Here is a 17,752-nt window from a genome sequence, read left to right as displayed (position 1 = left end):
ATAACATTAAAAGTATGTCTTTTCAGTGAAACCAAGCAATTTCAAGCTTGCTTTCATTTACCAAAAATTATCCCAGATTATTTTAATCTGGAAAACAGTTGGGTTAGTTTTCTTTTTCTTCATTTTGTTTTGTTTTGGAAATAACCTGCCAACATGGACACATTCTTACTGAAACCATGAGGAAGTTGCCCATGGTCATCACTGAAAAGTATTACACATGCCTATTCATCAATTTCTGCAGCACTTAATTTTAGGGAGAAAAAAAGGGCATTGTTTTGTCTTGATAATTTTTCCCATTCTATTTTACCTCCGAAGCATTTTTACTGGATGGCTCAGATAAAGATTTCTTGAAGGCCAAATAGAATAGCTAAGGAGAGAGACTGATCTGCCTTTGGAGCTACATTATTTAATTTTATAGGGGGTTTTGGGCAAAACACACACACACACACACACACACACACACACACACACACACAAACTTATCAGATGCTGAGTAGCAATTACTTGAGAGCTAAGCTCCCAGAACACAAGAAAAAACAGGAGAACCTAGTCTCACCATATGAAGAAAAGTTTTGAGATTCTCATCTTTAATGTTAGCTGTGAGTTTGCCTTATATAGTCTTTGTTGTATTGATGTATGTTCTTTTTAGACTTTGATTTCCATACCTGCCAGTATTGTTTTCACCGTTAACTGGATTGTCATTTAATTTTTTTCTTTCTTTGTGTACATTAATAGGTAATTCCATTATATCTGCAATGTATCTAACAATTTTCCAGATCTTCTAAATAGCAGTTGCCATTTAAATGAAAATACTACCCATTTAGATTTCTGTTGTTTTACTTACAATGAACTAATTTTAATTTTCAAATGCTTCATTATAAGTCAAAGTTACTATTTATTTGCTAGACAATTGTATCCTATGTAATAAGCTTATAATGTAATTATTATGTCCTTTTCATCAATTCAGGAAATTAAGATACAGATTTTAAAAAGTAATTTGTTCATCTACACATAGATTAAGTGACAGAGTTGGGATAAAATTAAAGTTGAATTTCAAAGTTTGAGTCCATTCCACAACACCCTTTCCCTCCACTTTAGAACTGTAAAGTAAGGCCTAGGAGATGGTACTATGGTAACACAACTTGCATGCCAGAGGGCCCAGGCTCAGTCTTCTGTACTACCAATTAGCCATAGTCAGGTAGTGCCATGATCAAGAAAAGTAAAAAAGAAAACACCAAAAACTGAAAACTAGCTTTTATGATATATTTTTTAAATACCTGAACTAAGATTTGGATGTTAATTTCTCAACTTGAAGGTCATACAACCTCCATTTCTATAATGCTTTATAGCATACTTTTATATGTTATGTTTCTTAGGTGGACTTCATCTATTTTAGAATTATGTGTCTGAAACTTTCCAATCTGTTTTACTTCAGGTGACTCATAAAAAATACTTCTGTCGGGGAGTCGGGCAGTAGTACAGTGGGTTAAAAGTACGTGGCGCAAAGCGCAAGGACTGGTATAAGGATCCCGGTTCAAGCCCCCGGCTCCCCACCTGCAGGGGAGTTGTTTCACAGGCGGTGAAGCAGGTCTGCAGGTGTCTGTCTATCTCTCCCCCTCTCTGTCTTCCCCTCCTCTCTCCATTTCTCTCTGTCCTATCTAACAATAACATCAATAATAACAACAACTACAACAACAATAAAACAACAAGAGCAACAAAAAGGAAAATAAATAAATATTAAAAACATCTTTTAAAATACTTCTATATAAGTTAATAGCTATTTTATGTTATTGCAATACCAATTTATTTTAGTGAAATTCAAATTGGTATTTATTACATAAAGAAATTTTATTGAATGGGCTATTTTGACCATGGCTTGAAGCCTACCATAATAGAGAACTGATAGCTACTAACTACTTGGTGGTCTTTTTCTTCCTTTCTTCCTTCCTTCATCTCTTTCTTATTTTTTTTTTAAGTTTATTTCATGAGAAACAGAGACACACACATATATAGAGAGAGATGTGGAAAGTGAGAGGTCGGAGCATCACTCTTGCATATGTGGTGCCAGGGATCAAACTTATGCTTCCAAGTCCAGTGCTCTACCTCTATGATACTTGCTAATTTTTGCTAAAAATTACTTTAATGAAAGGACAGTACGTAGTTGTTTGTTGGTATGTTGTTATGTTTAGTATATTATGGCTACTTCAGGGGAGAACCATAGCCAGATGCCAGGACCCTGAGATCCATCACATCTCATGGTTGAGAGAGATTAACATCAGACACCAGTCTGATGTTCTGAAGACATCTGGAGGGAGATGGGACCCCAACCAGAACTCCAACAAAAAATTTATTGATAGAAACATGAATGATACAAAAAGGAACAAGAAGATAAAAGATTTTTTTAAATGAACGTGCATCAAGGAAGTAAATATTAACAGGCAGTTATATATCATATAGAAATGTCAGAACATTTTTATGGGAGGGGACATAAAAATGCAGGTAAGGGTGTTTAAGACTTAGCTATACTAGCCATTGTCTAAATGTCATTAGGACAGATACACCTCTTTGGTGTCCTAAGAAATAACTGAGTTTATCCTCATCCCCTGTACAATCCCCAGACTCTCATAGAGAATGCTAGTCATTAGAGTTCATGGATAATTGCATTATTCTATTGCTATTATTCTCAGCCTGAAAACTTGTTACAATTTAACTCCAGACCTCTGACAGAGGACAGCCTGAAGTCTTTCCTTTTTATTTATTTTCCCCCCATACCTGCATGATTCCATTACTCCCCCCCCTTTTTTTTTAACTTTCATATAGAGTAGGGAAGAGGGGGAGAGAGAGAATTATATAGGAAGAAAGAAATATGAGCCATCATTAATGGAGCTTCCCTTGGTGTCATGCATAGTATTCCCATGTGTCAGAGCCTTGAACCCTGTCCTTTTCTCATGGTAAAGGGGTGAGCTGAGCTATCATTCAGTACTTCAAGTAGATTTTTATTACTGAACTTCCACTATAAAAGGCACTCTGCTATGAGCTACTATTATTTATTGGATAGAGGAAAACAAATTTACAAGGAAGGGGGAGATAGAGAGTACTGCTTCACGGCTCATAAAGCTTCCCCCATTTAGGTAGGGAATGGGGTGTTGAGCCCAGATCCTTGCACATTATTATACCACGTGTGCTTTAACAGGTGTACCACCACCTGGCCCCTCTGATTTGAAAATTAAACCTTGTCCTAAAGCTTGAGAGTGAACTTAAGACAAGAGAGAAAAGTACCTCTACTTAAACTGGTTTCTATCAAACAAGGCCATCTTGCTACAGGGAGCACTTTAAAATGTAAAGATATGACTGAAGTCATAAAAAAACAATAACTTTTAGGTTAAAGTTATAGACATAAAGGTTTTCTTGTCAGTAAAATGGAAAGAGGAAGGCCAAATTTTATGTTGTCTACTCTAGGCATATTTACCATCTGTTATGATTACTTTTTTTTTTTATATTGCCAGCTTGTTCACTTTTGGGTTACCTTAATAAAATATTTAATGTTTTTTTTGTAGGTTTTATTTATTTATTTATTTAAGAAAGGAGACATTAACAAAACCATAGAATAAGAGGGGTACAATTCTGCACAATTCCCATAACCTGATCTCCATATCCTATCCCCTCCCCTGATAGCCTTCCCATTCTCTATCTCTCTGAGAGTATGGATCCAGGGTCATTGTGGGTTGCAGAGGGTGGAAGGTCTGGCTTCTGTAATTGCTTCCCCACTGAACATGGGCTTTGACTGGTCAGTCCATACTCCCAGTCTGCCTCTCTCTCTTTCCCTAGTAGGGTGGAGCTCTGAGGAAGCGGAGTTCCAGTACACATTGATGGGGTCGTCTATCCAGGGAAGTCTGGTCAGCATCTTGCTGGCATCCGGAACCTGGTGGCTGAAAAGAGAGTTAACATACAAAGCCAAACAAATTGTTGAACAATCATGGGCCCAAAGACTGGAATAGTGCAGATGAAGTATTGGGGGTTATTCCCTGCATGCTCTTGTGTACTTCTGCTTTCAGGTATATATTTTTCCCCTAGTTTATGGGCATGGGTGAGCCTATGCTCTATCTCAGGGGACCTGGACTATATCTAGGTTTGGGGACTTTATTGGGGAGTGGACCACCTGGAATGGAATTAGAGAATACTATGAAAGAAAAGGTCTCACCCGAGTGATAAGGCTGAAGGGTTGTCATTCCACACCTGAAGTCTCTGGTCACAGTCTGAAGTGAAGCATGCTGCGGTGGCACTCGTTAAGTTGATTAGGTTGCGATCCGTGGATGCAATATTATTTGATTTGAATTGAGAGCAGTATGCAGAAAAGTGGGCCCCACCCTAAGGTTCCAGGACTGGGGGAAATAAAGGCTCTATAGTGGAAATGTGAGGTTCTTGTTGTCTTAGGGTTCAAGAAGACTGGATAGTTACTGTTATCGTCACATTATTTGGTGATAGGGTTAACTTTGGAAAGTCCCTTTGTTAGGGTTTGGGGTATAATACCCGGCATCTTGTATATAGCTGTGCTGCTGGTTGCTTCTGTTCTCCCTGGTCTAGGCTTTTGGGAGAGACAACATATCAAAGACAGCCTATGTATTAAAAAGACTGTCTGTGTTTTTTTTTAATTTATTTTTTATTTAAGAAAGGATAAATTAACAAAACCATAGGGTAGGAGGGGTACAACTCCACACAATTTCCACCACCCAATCTCCATATCCCATCCCCTTTCCTGATAGCTTTCCCATTCTCTATCCCTCTGGGAGCATGGACCCAGGGTTGTTGTGGGTTGCAGAAGGTGGAAGGTCTGGCTTCTGTAATTGCTTCCCTGCTGAACATGGATGTTGACTGTTCGGTCCATACTCCCAGTCTGCCTCTCTCTTTCCCTAGCAGGGTGGGTCTCTGGGGAAGCGGAGCTCCAGGACATATTGGTGGGGTCTTCAGTCTAGGGAAGCCTGGCCGGCATCCTGATGGCATCTGGAACCTGGTGGCTGAAAAGAGAGTTAACATACAAAGCCAAACAAATTGTTGAGCAGTCATGGACCCAAAGGTTGGAATAGTGGAGAGGAAGTGTTAGGGGGGTACTCACTGCAAACTCTAGTGTACTTCTGCTTTCAGGTATATATTTTGCACTAGTTTATGGATAAGTGTGAATATATGCTCTCTCTCACAGAACCTGGTCTATATCTAGGTTTTGGGACTTTGTTAGAAAGTGAACCACCTGGGATGGAATTAGAGAATACTATGAAAGGAAAGGTCTCACCCGAGTAATGAAGCTGAAGGGTTGTCATTCCACATGTGAAATCTCTGGACACAGTCTGAGCTGAAGCATGTTGAGGTGGCAATCGTTGCGTTGATTAGGTTGCCATCAGTCTGTGTTTTAAGAAGTTCTAGACATATGGTCAATTTTTCCCCTCTCATATTAATTAAATAGTGGTTTATATCTTTATATTTTAATAGGATTGTACATAAATACCACTCCTGCCACCAAAAGACTGTGTCCCATCCCCACCACCTACCCCAGCGCCCCCAATCCCCCGCCACCCCGGGAAGCCTAATGGCCATATTTAATATTTTTAAAGCATGCTTACTCAAAATAGTAATGTAAATATTTATTTTCTAAGAAGTTTGGTTTTTAACAGGTTTAATTTTAATCAAAATTTATAATTTCAAAATTTTAAGTTTCCATTGAGATTATAAAAAACAGGCAAAGTAACTGATTGTAGTCTATAGTGATCAATAAACTATGCCTATTTTATCATATTATAGAAAATACTGTTGTCAGTGTTGTATAACCAGTATATAGTGACATCACTATCAGCTAACATTTCAATTGGAATTCAAAATAAATTTTCTTCCACTTGAGTCCTTTATAAATTGGATGATAGTTGAACTTTATCATCTATGCAGGTCATTGCTAAATTACAAACTTCTGCCCCATAATATATTTTAATTCCACAATGAAAACCATAGTACTAGTATTATTGGAATATACACTGGTATTCTATGTCAGAAATTTAAATATTTATCTCTATTAGAAACAGAGAGAAAGAGAGTTTTGAGAATGAATCAGACTATCATTCTGGCATATCTCAAACCAGGAATCAAGTTTAGGACCTCAGTAATTCAAAATCTAGGACCTCAGTAATTCAAAATCTAGCCCTCTATCTAATACAACCTTCCAGCCACTATATAGTGGTAGACTCTACATTTGATAATATTTATTTAAATAGAATAAAATTTAAAATGAATTTTCTAGGCCTACATTCAGGAATGAATATTTTTTTTAATTCTCAATGTAGGACATGGGGAAAATTGGTAGATATAATATTAGTGAATAATCTAAAGAAAAATGGTTTTTCTAAACAAAATTAAAAGGTGCTAGAACATTCTGATGTTTTGCATGCCAAATTTTGTTCCTTATTCTAAGAAGAATATTAAATTTCATAAGTTTATAAATTATCTTTAATATATAATATTTTCCTGTAATTAATTACCTAATAACTTTTTAAAGAATTTACTTATTTTATATAAGATTGAGTTTTACAGGAGAAGGAGACAATTCAGAGCACCACTTTTGTACACTTGGTACCAGTGATCAAACCTGGGACCTCAGGCATGCAGATTTTGCATTCTACCAGTGAGCAGCCATCTCTCTTGCTGCTCCTAATAATTCTTAGGGTGATTTTCATTACATTTTTATTATTTGCGTTTTCTATTTCTAAATTGAGCATGTACTAAATATAATTGATAACATAGAACATGCCGAAATGGAGCCCTGTCCATTTTTAATGTGAGCACTTAACCAGGTGTGCCACTGCCTGGCCATATTATCCATTTTTAATTATGGGAGTAATAGCTCCTTTATACTAAAATTCTGATCTGATGAATCACTTTTTTTTTTTTTCCATTTTTTAACCAAAGCACTTAACAGCTCTTGTTTATGGTGTTGTGGGGGATTGAACCTGGAACTTTGGAGCCTCAGGCATGAGAGTCTCTTTGTATAACTATTATGCTATCTACCCCATTCCTAAATCACTCTTTTAATGTCATAAAAATGTGTGCATTACATAACTGTAACAGTTTGTAGTAGTACACAAAGAATGTGGAATAGTATCAGTGTTTTATTTTTTATTTTTATTGTCTCTTTTTTTTTTTTTTTTTTGCCTCCAGGGTTATTACTGGGGCTTGGTGCTGGCACTATGAATCCATTGCTCCTGGCAGCCATTTTTTCCTTTTATTTATTTATTTATTTCATTTTTATTTGATAGGACATAGAGAAATTCAGAGGAGAGGTGGAGATGGGGGTGGGGTTTCAGACAGTGGCTCACCATGTTAAGCACATAGTATGAAGTGCAAGGACCTGGTCGCTCAAGGAAAGTTGAATCCCTATTCACCTGCAGGGGGAAAGCTTTGCAAGTGGTAAAGCATTGTTGCATATGTCTCTCTGTCTCTCTTCCTCTCTGTCTTACCCATCCCTCTGTATTCTGGCCATCTCTATCTAGTAAATAAATAAATAAAGATATCCAAAAATGTTTGAAAAAAAAATTTAATTGTAAGAATGCAATTGACTTGGGTAGTTTTAGGATCTTAGGGTTTAAGTTTTTTCTCATGATTTCTGATATTTTCACAGGAAAATAAATGAATGTATTATTTGAAAAATGATTTCACATATATGTGTGAACAAGAAAGAATTTGTTTTGCAAAATTTTCTCAGGCATATCAAGGATGATTATATATTTTGGTTTTTAGTTTGAATGAAATGTAATTTGACAAATTACAAATGATTATTATTTCTATTATTTCTTTGCCCCAACCTCGAGAAGATTAGAAATAAATATTTATTTTCCATATATATGTATATATGTGTGTATATGTAAATATATATATTTGTCTCTGCAGCTATAAACTAGGTTACAAATTGTCCTTTTCATTATTTTTGGAAGTGGGGCCAAAAGTGTGAATAAATACTTATGTATATACATATATACACAATAACTGTAAACATGTTTTATGTTTCTTTTAGCAAACAAATGGAATATTTTTGAGTATGTTTCTGATTGTTTTGCCATTGGAATCCATGGCTCATGGACTCTTCCATGAGTTGGGTAATTGTTTAGGAGGAACATCTGTTGGATATGCTATTGTGATTCCCACCAACTTCTGCAGGTATTGAAATCTACTATTTTTCATTATAACAACTTAGCATTTTCCTAATGTTTGTATAAATAGTAGTAGAAGTGATAGCTCATTTCTTTTCAAAAACTACTATATTTCAAAGTATAGTTCTCTATTGTTTGCCTCCCCAATTTGAAACTCACTCACCCTGAGTAATATACATTTTAAGTTTCAGCTTAAATATTATTTGATAAATGTGACTAACTTTCATGTTATCTAAAGAACAGCAAATATGAGTTTTCTAAGAAAACGTTCCTTATTTTCATGAATTTACAATATGGTGAAATATAGTAGAATGTACCATGGACCTAATAATTCTAAATTCTAATCTTAAGTTATCTTGGGGAAATCATAACTTTTCTGAATTAGGTAGCCTGATCTAAAATTTGTCAATGGCAACATCAATTCTGTTCATCTCGGAAGAAAGAGCTAATGAGACTGTGAATGTAAGAACCACTAGCACTTGTATGACTAAACAATGTGATACAATACCATAAATTCAAAAGTTTGGCAATTAAATTAATATTTCTTGATTACAGTTTTATTTCAAAATTATTTTGATCTCATTTATAACAGATCTATTTGAGTCAATAAACACTGCCATATAAAAACTTCCCCTTTGTAGGTAAAAGGGGGGAGTTCTTGCCATTAATGAATTCTAACGACCAAATTTTCATTATACTTTCTGTGGTGGAGTGGGAGAATTTTGAATTCAAACAGTCGTTAATTTCTAATATTTGATAAGAACACATGCTTTTTGTGTAAATATTTTCTTCTAAGTTAAAAGAAGAATTAGAAGGGTCTAAGAACTCTGCTGGAAAATAGTGAAAATAGTAATTTGCCAGTTAGATTTTATTTCATTACATTTTATTTATCTATTGCTTATTCTTTTGGGTTGTTGGAAGAGTCATGACAGCATGGTTTTTCCGAAAAGTCAATATTTCTTTCATGAATATTAATGTGATATAAAAGTATTAAAATTACCGAAAGTATTAAAATTAAATTAATAAAATTATTTAAGTATTAAAATAATTAAAATTATTATTAATGTCATATAAAAGTATTAAAATGTGATATAAAAGTATTAAAATTGGCTCACTAGTAGAGTGCATGTCATTTATGTTTGTGTCCTTGGGTTTGACCTCCAACACTTAAAATTATGGAGGAAGGAGGTGTAATGGAAAGGCACTGGGGTTGTAGAGAATGATGGTGGGAAAGGACCCTAGGTTGGGAGGAGAGAGTGTCTTAGAGATAACTAGACACCTATCATAGGGATAGGTCAACAACTATACTGTAAACCATTATTCCCCCAATAAAAGTGGAAAAAAGATTATGGGACAGCGATCTGGTCTCTTGCTCTATAAAAAGGCAGAAGTAAAAATTACTAGAATACAATTAATAAATATGAAGCGGATATAAAGCTTTCAAAATTTCTGATAAGAATTCCTTTTCTAGAAGGGAGTGATGATTTTTTCTCTCCCTCAGTATTGATAGTGTTTGATGCTTCTACATAGTAAAACATTTGTTCTGGGACCAAAATTATGTCTTTATTTAGTGTTCACTAGTATCAGTCAATAGACTAAAATTTTATCTGTTGTTTTGAAATTCCATCTTTTAGTAAAGAATTTTTTCTATTGATGTATATTAGTCTAGTAAAATTTGGACACATAAAAATGGCTTTTTTCACTAGATGTTACATACGTAATTTAATGTACTGTTTTCTTATTTTTTTAAAACTTTTTTCTCAAGGAAAAAAAAAATCTTAAAATCTTATTTTATTGTGGACTCTACCCAGGTGTGATTTTGCTCTTAAAAATCTTGTCAAGTGGAGGCCAGTTGGTGGCACAACTGATTGAAGCAGAGACTCTGCCTGCAGGGGAGAAGCTTCAGAAATGGTGAAGCAGTGATCTAGGTCTCTCTCCCTCTCTCTCCCTCCCTTTCTCTCTTTCCCCCACCTTTTCTCTCTTCCCCTTCATTCTCCCTTTCTCTCTTCCCCTTCATTCTCAATTTCTGTCTCTATCCAATAACTATATATATCTTATCCAGTATCTTTGGTAAGAAGAGGTAGGAAGATATGAACAGACAAGAGCCCTACCTTTGGGGTTATTTTCGATTTATTTTTTTTAATTAATTTAAATGTACTTTATTTTAGAAGTAGGTTTTGATTTTTCAAACTTTGTTTTTAACTTTTTATTATCTTTACTTATTTATTGGGTAGAGACAGCCAGAAATCAAGAGTATAAGGGGAGATAAGAAGAGAGACAGATACCTGCAGCACTGCTTCACCACTCACAAAGCTTTCCCCTGCAGGTGGTGACCAGGGGCTTGAACCCAGGTCCTTGCATACTGTAACATGTGGTCTCAACAAGGTGCACCACCACCCAGCCATGGTTTTGATTTTTCCAAGGCTAATTCTTATGACTATGGAAATTTTAGAGAAGATTTTTTTTAACTTGCATTTTATTGGGTTTAGAGCAATTGCTATGTTTCTTAGATAATTTAAAGTGAAGGATAAGAATATGACAATCATTTTTTTATTTCTCCTTCAGTCCTGATGGTCAGCCAACACTTCTCCCACCAGAACATGTACAGGAGTTAAATTTGAGGTCTACTGGCATGCTCAATGCTATCCAAAGATTTTTTGCTTATCATATGATTGAGACCTATGGATGTGACTATTCCACAAGTGGACTGTCTTTTGATACTTTACATTCCAAACTAAAAGCTTTCCTTGAACTCCGGACTATGGATGGACCTAGGCATGACACATATATTTTGTATTACAGTGGACATACTCATGGTACAGGAGAATGGGCTCTTGCAGGTAAATTCATCCCTGGTACTTTCACTATTACAATGATATACCTATTTGTGGAAATCTAGCCTTTTCACTGAAATACTAGATTTTTATTCTCGTTTTTCCCATATTACTAGATATGGGGACTCTTGTTTTTCTTTTCTTAGCACACATATCTGGCATAACTTTAGTAATTTCTAATGGTTTTGAAAATGTTATCTAATATTAGTTGAGGAAAATACCTGACTGCTTGACCTGAGACTTATAAAGTATTTCAGTAATAAGCATCAATAAGACTTTATTTTCAGAAGCATATTAACTTACTAATATTTCTTTTACTGTAACTCTAAGTATAAATACTGTGGATGCTGATTTAAGTAGTTCACACATGTAGATGTTTTAGTTTTTGTGGCACCAGGATGGCCTAACAGTCATGATTTTACTGCTTCTGGGCCTGTATTTTTATTTCAGATAGAGAGACACTACATTGAGAGACAGCACTGATGCTTTCTCCATTGCTATGGCATGAACTCACACCATGAGAATCATGAGAGGTATGTGCCCTGTTGGGTGAGCTGGTTTATGGCCCAACATATGTAGTTTTATTTATCATATAACATTTATATATATATATATTATATATAGCTAATATATATATTAGCTATTTATCAGTTTGTTTGTAACTTTGGGACCTCATTATTGCTTAATTCCACTGGTCCCAGACTGGCTTTTTCATTCTCTTTACTAGAGATAAAAGAGAGACACTGCAGCATTGCTCCACCTTTGGTGGAGCTTTCCCTGGTACTGTCCATGGTATTCTTTCATGTGTTCTGTGTCCTCATCCATGGAAAGCAATATGCTCTGTGAGGTGAGCTTGCTCCTAACCAGAAAAACTTTAATTAAATAAGTAATTTTATTGCCAGCGAAGTTATTGCTGGAACTTGGTGCCTATACTATGAATCCATTGCTCCCAGCAACCACTTTTTCTTTTTTTTTTCCTTTTTTTTTATATTTATTTATTCCCTTTTGTTGCCTTTGTTGTTTTATTGTTGTAGTTATTATTGTTGCTGTTACTGATATCGTCGTTGTTGGATAGGAAAGAGAGAAATGGAGAGAGGAGGGTAAGACAGAGGGGGAGAGAAAGACAGACACCTGGAGACCTGCTTCACCGCCTGTGAAGTGACTCCCCTGCAAGTGGGGAACCAGGGGCTTGAACCGGGATCCTCATGTCGGTCCTTGTGCTTGGCGCCACATGCGCTCAACCTGCTGCGCTACCGCCCGACTCCCTTTTTTTTTCCTTTTTATTTGATAGGATAGAGAGAAATTAAGAGGGGAAATGGAGGTAGAAAGCAAAAGAGAAAGAAAAACACCTGTAGTACTGCTTCACCATTTGTGAAGCTTTTGCCCTGCAGGTAGGGAGGGACCTGAGGCGTGAAGCCAGATTCTTGCATATGTTAGTATGTGCTCAACTGGGTGTGCTACTGCCCTGTCCCTCTAGCCCATAAAAAATTTAAATTGCTGGCAGTACAATGTAGTGGAAGCTGTACTAGGGCCAGCAGACCATGGTTCTGGTCCTAATTTGCTACAGTCATGTTAGACATCAGAATGCCCCACTTTCAGTTAACCTGATCTGGCCTTCTCTTTTAACTTTTATCTAATAATTCAGCAACTGTATATCCTTATAACTTGAGATACCTAGCCTATTTACAGGTAAGCATGTTGAACCTGACTTAGAAAACTTAGCCCTCTTTTCAGTCTGCATCTGCCCAATACATCCATCCATGGAAGGTTAACTACCTCAGGAATAGTATTAAACACACTTGTTCTGAAAACAGTTCTTTAATCCATTTCAAATGACACCTTGTAGTATTGTACACTGAGAATAGTTTATCTTTCTAAACCCTTTAAATTAGCAAAGACAGTTGCATTTTCTTAAGTTAGCAAATTGAGAACAGGTCAAGAACTAAATATTACTAGGAAAGAGAATCTATGTTTACCCTTTATCCTACACTAATTCACTTCTTAAATAGTTTACTTAATATTAATGACTTCCATAATATGGAACCTCTTTTTTTTGTCTCTTTGCTTGAGGGCAGAAAGCAATTATGATAATAACAACAGAGGCAAACATAGTGTAGATAATCTATAAAGCAGTTTGTCACAGATAAAGCTTTTAAAAAAGAAGTCTCCTATTCCTTAAACTGCATCGTATGGCTGTTATCTAAGATAAATATGAGTACTTTGCATCTAGACCAAAAGCCAACTGAAGTATAGAACCTATTTATAGGAGAAAGGAGTGAAAAACAAGAGAAGAGAAATCATTCAAAAGCTTTAAAGGTTTTTATTTATTTACTTATTATTAGGATTACTATTTTATTGCCAACAGGGTTATTGTGGGAGTTCGGTGCCTACACTATGAATCCACCGCTCCCAGTGACCATTTCTTTTCTTTCTTTCTATTTTATTTGATAGGACAGAGAGAAATTGAGAGGGAAGGGATAGAGAAGGAGAGAGAAAGATACCTGCAGACCAGTTTCACCATTCATGAAGTATCCCCTCTGCAGGTGGGAAGTAGTTCAAACCTGGGTCCTTGTACCGCTGCCAATCCCCCAAAAGGATTTAAAGTAATCTTAAGTCATTTGTTAATATCAAAAGAGCACTTATATACGGGACAGTATTAAATGTACTGAGGAATGTTGAAATAGCAATAGTTGTATAAAGTGCATTAGGCAAGGATGTTTTATGACTAATGAAATTCTATAATAGTGCTTATGTCTGTTATTCTCTGATCTTTAGGAAAATATCATACAACTGGTAATAATGAAAAGCTAGTCTTTGAATTTTCTTGACAGAGTGGTATCTTTTGGAATTGCATGGCAGCTCAATAATATGTGGAGATCATGTTTTGAAATAATTGCCTCAGAGATGATATTCAAAAACAGAGCAATTTGTGAACCAATTTTTTTCAATTTTCAACTATAAGATATAGCAGGCTGATGAATAAAATAATTATTCAAATTGTAAAGTATTTTTTAATAAGACAGTGGAGATATTTATTTATATTTTATTTACTTATTTATTTTTGCCTCCGGAGTTATCGCTGGGGTTTGGTGCCTGCACTATGAATCCACTCCTGGAGGCTACGTTTTTTTTTTTAAAAAAACCATTTGTTGCTCTTGTTGTTTATCGTTGTTATTGCTGTCGTTGTTGGGTAAGACAGAGAGAAATGGAGAGGGGAGAAGACAGAGTGGGAGAGAAAGACACCTGCATATCTACTTGACCTATTATGAAATGACTCCCCCTGCAGGTGGGGGGAGCCAGGGGCTCGAATCTGTATCTTTATGCTTTGTGCCATGTGTGCTTAGCCTGCTGCACTACCGCCTACTATCATCATCCCCTGTCCCCCCCCAAAGGGTCTTATTTATTTTAAAAAATGTATTTCTTTTTGCCGCCCTAGTTTTTTATTGTTGTAGTTATTATTGTTATTGATGTCATTGTTGTTGGATAGGACAGAGAGAAATGGAGAGAGGAGGGGAAGACAGAGGGGGGAGAGAAAGACACCTGCAGACCTGCTTCACCGCCTGTGAAGCGACTCCCCTGTAGGTGGGGAGCTGGGGGCTCGAACCGGGATCCTTACGCCTGTCTTTGTGCTTTGCGTCACGGGCACTTAACCGCTGCGCTACCGCCCGACTCCCCCCAAAGGGTTTTTTATCTTTGTGGCATGATTGTTTAGATAGGTTAGAAAAGGAAATATTAGGTTATTTTAGAAATGAATATTCTGAACTGAGGTTGCTAATCTTGTGCTAGTAAATTGTAGCATATTAAAACATATTTTGTCATCGGAGTAACATGCTCAGTGTGAAAATTTTGGAAAATATAAAAAAAAAGTGTAGCAAAACCCATCTAAAGTCTAAATACTCAGCAATAACTATTGTTGCTGTTTTTTTTCAGATTCACTTTTGTGTCATGTTTTTCCTTCTGAACCATAGCTGTTTCCTCATCATTAAAGTTTACTTGTCAGTATTTTATCATAAAATTTCTTTATGAGGGGCTGGAAAAGTAGTGCACTTCAGTAGTGTGCTGCTTTGCCGTGTGCATGACCCAGGTTCCAGTCTAGCCCACAGCATGTTGAAAGCAGCTTTGGTATTACAGTATCTTTCTCTGTCTGTCTGAAAATGCCAGTGCAGAGCACTAAAACACAAAAGAGGGCCAAAAAAAACCTCCCTTATCTACTTATAAGTCAGAATTTATTTCCATTTCCATCCTTTGTCAATAAGCCAAAAATAAATAAGATCTCTATATAAGTCATGTATAAAACCGACTATCTCTGTATGGGGGATTTTTAGGTCGGAGTATAGAGAGACACTTTCAGCACTTGTGATGCTTTTCCCCTGCAGATGGGGATCCTAGAGCGCTCAACGAGGCCCACCATCACCTGGCCCCAAAAAATCTGTTTTGGAAACACCTTCGAAAAGAAGACTCTGTTCTCAATTGGAAAATATAAAATCACACTTAATATACTTAAGACAAAAGTATTTTCACTAAAAAAAATTTAGAAAGTAATACTCTATTTCTTGTTTCACAGGTGGAGACACACTACGCCTTGACACACTTCTAGAATGGTGGAGAGAAAAGAATGGTTCCTTCTGTTCCCGACTTATTATTGTGTTAGACAGTGAAAATTCAACCCCATGGGTGAAAGAAGTGAGAAAAATTAATGACCAGTATATTGCAGTGCAAGGAGCAGAGATGGCAAAGACTATAGATATTGAAGAAGCTGACCCACCACAGCTTGGTGATTTTACGAAAGACTGGGTGGAGTATAACTGCAACTCCAATAGTAACATCTGTTGGACTGAAAAGGGACGCACAGTGAAAGCAGTATATGGCGTGTCAAAACGGTGGAGTGACTATACACTGCACTTGCCAACTGGAAGCGATGTGGCCAAGCACTGGATGCTACACTTTCCTCGTATTACATATCCAGTAGTGCATTTGGCAAATTGGCTGTGTGGTTTGAACCTCTTTTGGATCTGCAAAACTTGTTTTAGGTGCTTGAAAAGATTAAAAATGAGTTGTTTTCTTCCTACTGTGCTGGACACAGGACAAGGTTTCAAACTTGTCAAATCTTAATTTGGAACCCAAAATCATATATTACTGAGAGTTCATACTATCAGTTTTCATTAACTTGCCACATTTTGTATATTGTGTTTTTATTTGTGGAAAATATCTTATTACTTCTGTAATGTCTCTCACTTAGTCTTTTCTCAATTATTTTCACATAATTATGGTATATGTAATGTGTTGGGAATGAACATTTTATATTAAAGGTATGTAGGGAGTCATAAATACTGACTAAATTCACAAGAAATATTAAAAATAACTATGCACTTTGAGGAATGCTTGCATATGCCTCTGATTAGAGAGAAGAACATTTGTTTATACTCTGCAATGGCCAATGAAGAGTTACTAATGCCTTATTTTTTTAGGCATAGATTAGAGAATGTAGACCAGACAATTTATTTACTACTAAAAGAAAACTACTAATTTGCTTACAGGAGATTATTTTTTTGAACAGTAGTTTTGAGTATAAGATCATTTGAAGAAGAATTACAGTTTTTTTTTAGAAAAGTATAAAAGGAAATCAGCCTGAATTTGGTATGAAATTTGCTTATAATCCATCACATTCAGATATCTTAGTTGTAACCTTTTCCCAGTATAGCACAGAAACCCAAATCGCTGTTTAAATCAAAATTCTTCATCTTACACATTATTCCATACATTGTTGGGAGCCTCTAAAAGCACTGTCAATTTTAAATCTTTCTCAGGGTAATGTAACACGTTCATAACAAGCAATATTTTCAGCTACAAATTCCTTCCAAGTAAAGTTTTCCTTTCTAGAAAAGTAATATTATAGAAGTATTTAGAGACTTCTCATGATGCATGAGCTGTTTTCAGTATTTAAAAATCATTTTGATCTCTGTAGGGTAATACTGCCTTTTCTTCAAACCCCTATTAGCAATATTTTTTTTTCTACTAAAGGTCAGAGAATTGGGAACAGGTCACTTACCTTGTGTACATGTAATGTATTATGTGAAAAAAGTATTCATATTGACAATTTTAATTAAACAAAATAGTATGATTCTAATTTTTAAACTTTATTCAGTGTTTTGTCTGACTATAGCAGGCACTGATCACAATGTCTCCTAAGATATAATTTACCTTTATTCTATCCTAAGAATATTTACATTCTTTCATTTCTGAGAAGTAACAAAAGGGGATTAGAATTGGGAGATTACCTAATCTTTGTTGTTTAAATGGTGTGTCTTCTCACCACTGAAGCCATTTATGCAGCCTCAGAGAGAGGAAATGATGCCTTTATCACTTTTTACCTGGTGATTTGAAATTGAATTTTCAGCTAGCAAGAAGTCACTTAGCATCAGGGAACTTGTATACCATTATCTATGCAACCTTGTTATAGTTTGATGATTTCTATGTTTTGAATACGGTTCTCTTAATAATTTGAATAAAATTTTGTTAAAAAATATTCATGTGCTAAGCAAATTATAGTTGTTGACCATTTTAGTATATTAAACATGATAGTTGATAGTTATAAAAAATCCATACTTAAAAATTTATGTATTATAGCTCATGGTTGATAGCAAGTTTATTTGAAATGTGAATATTTTCAATGTTTGGTTTTATATATATATATATTTATATTTATATTTTTTTGCCTCCAGGGTTATTGCT

The 17,752-nt window shown here is 35.6% G+C and overlaps 1 protein-coding gene across 1 annotated transcript in view; it reads left to right on the top strand.

Annotated features, from left to right (window-relative positions):
• TMEM168 (transmembrane protein 168) overlaps window positions 1–17,546 on the top strand; it is a 29,604-nt gene extending 12,058 nt beyond the window's left edge. Inside the window, exons 3-5 of the mRNA XM_007516138.3 lie at window positions 8,051–8,193; window positions 10,752–11,026; window positions 15,585–17,546. Of these exons, the coding sequence (XP_007516200.1) occupies window positions 8,051–8,193; window positions 10,752–11,026; window positions 15,585–16,132 (966 nt within the window). The 3' untranslated portion in view covers window positions 16,133–17,546. The remainder of the gene's footprint in view (window positions 1–8,050; window positions 8,194–10,751; window positions 11,027–15,584) is intronic.
• Window positions 17,547–17,752: the final 206 nt, after the last annotated feature.

The sequence above is a fragment of the Erinaceus europaeus genome, chromosome 8, assembly GCF_950295315.1.
Source record: "Erinaceus europaeus chromosome 8, mEriEur2.1, whole genome shotgun sequence".
Classification (NCBI taxonomy): Eukaryota; Metazoa; Chordata; class Mammalia; order Eulipotyphla; family Erinaceidae; genus Erinaceus; species Erinaceus europaeus.
Note: the sequence above shows the minus strand (reverse complement) of the source record. Positions and strands in the feature narration are given on the sequence as shown.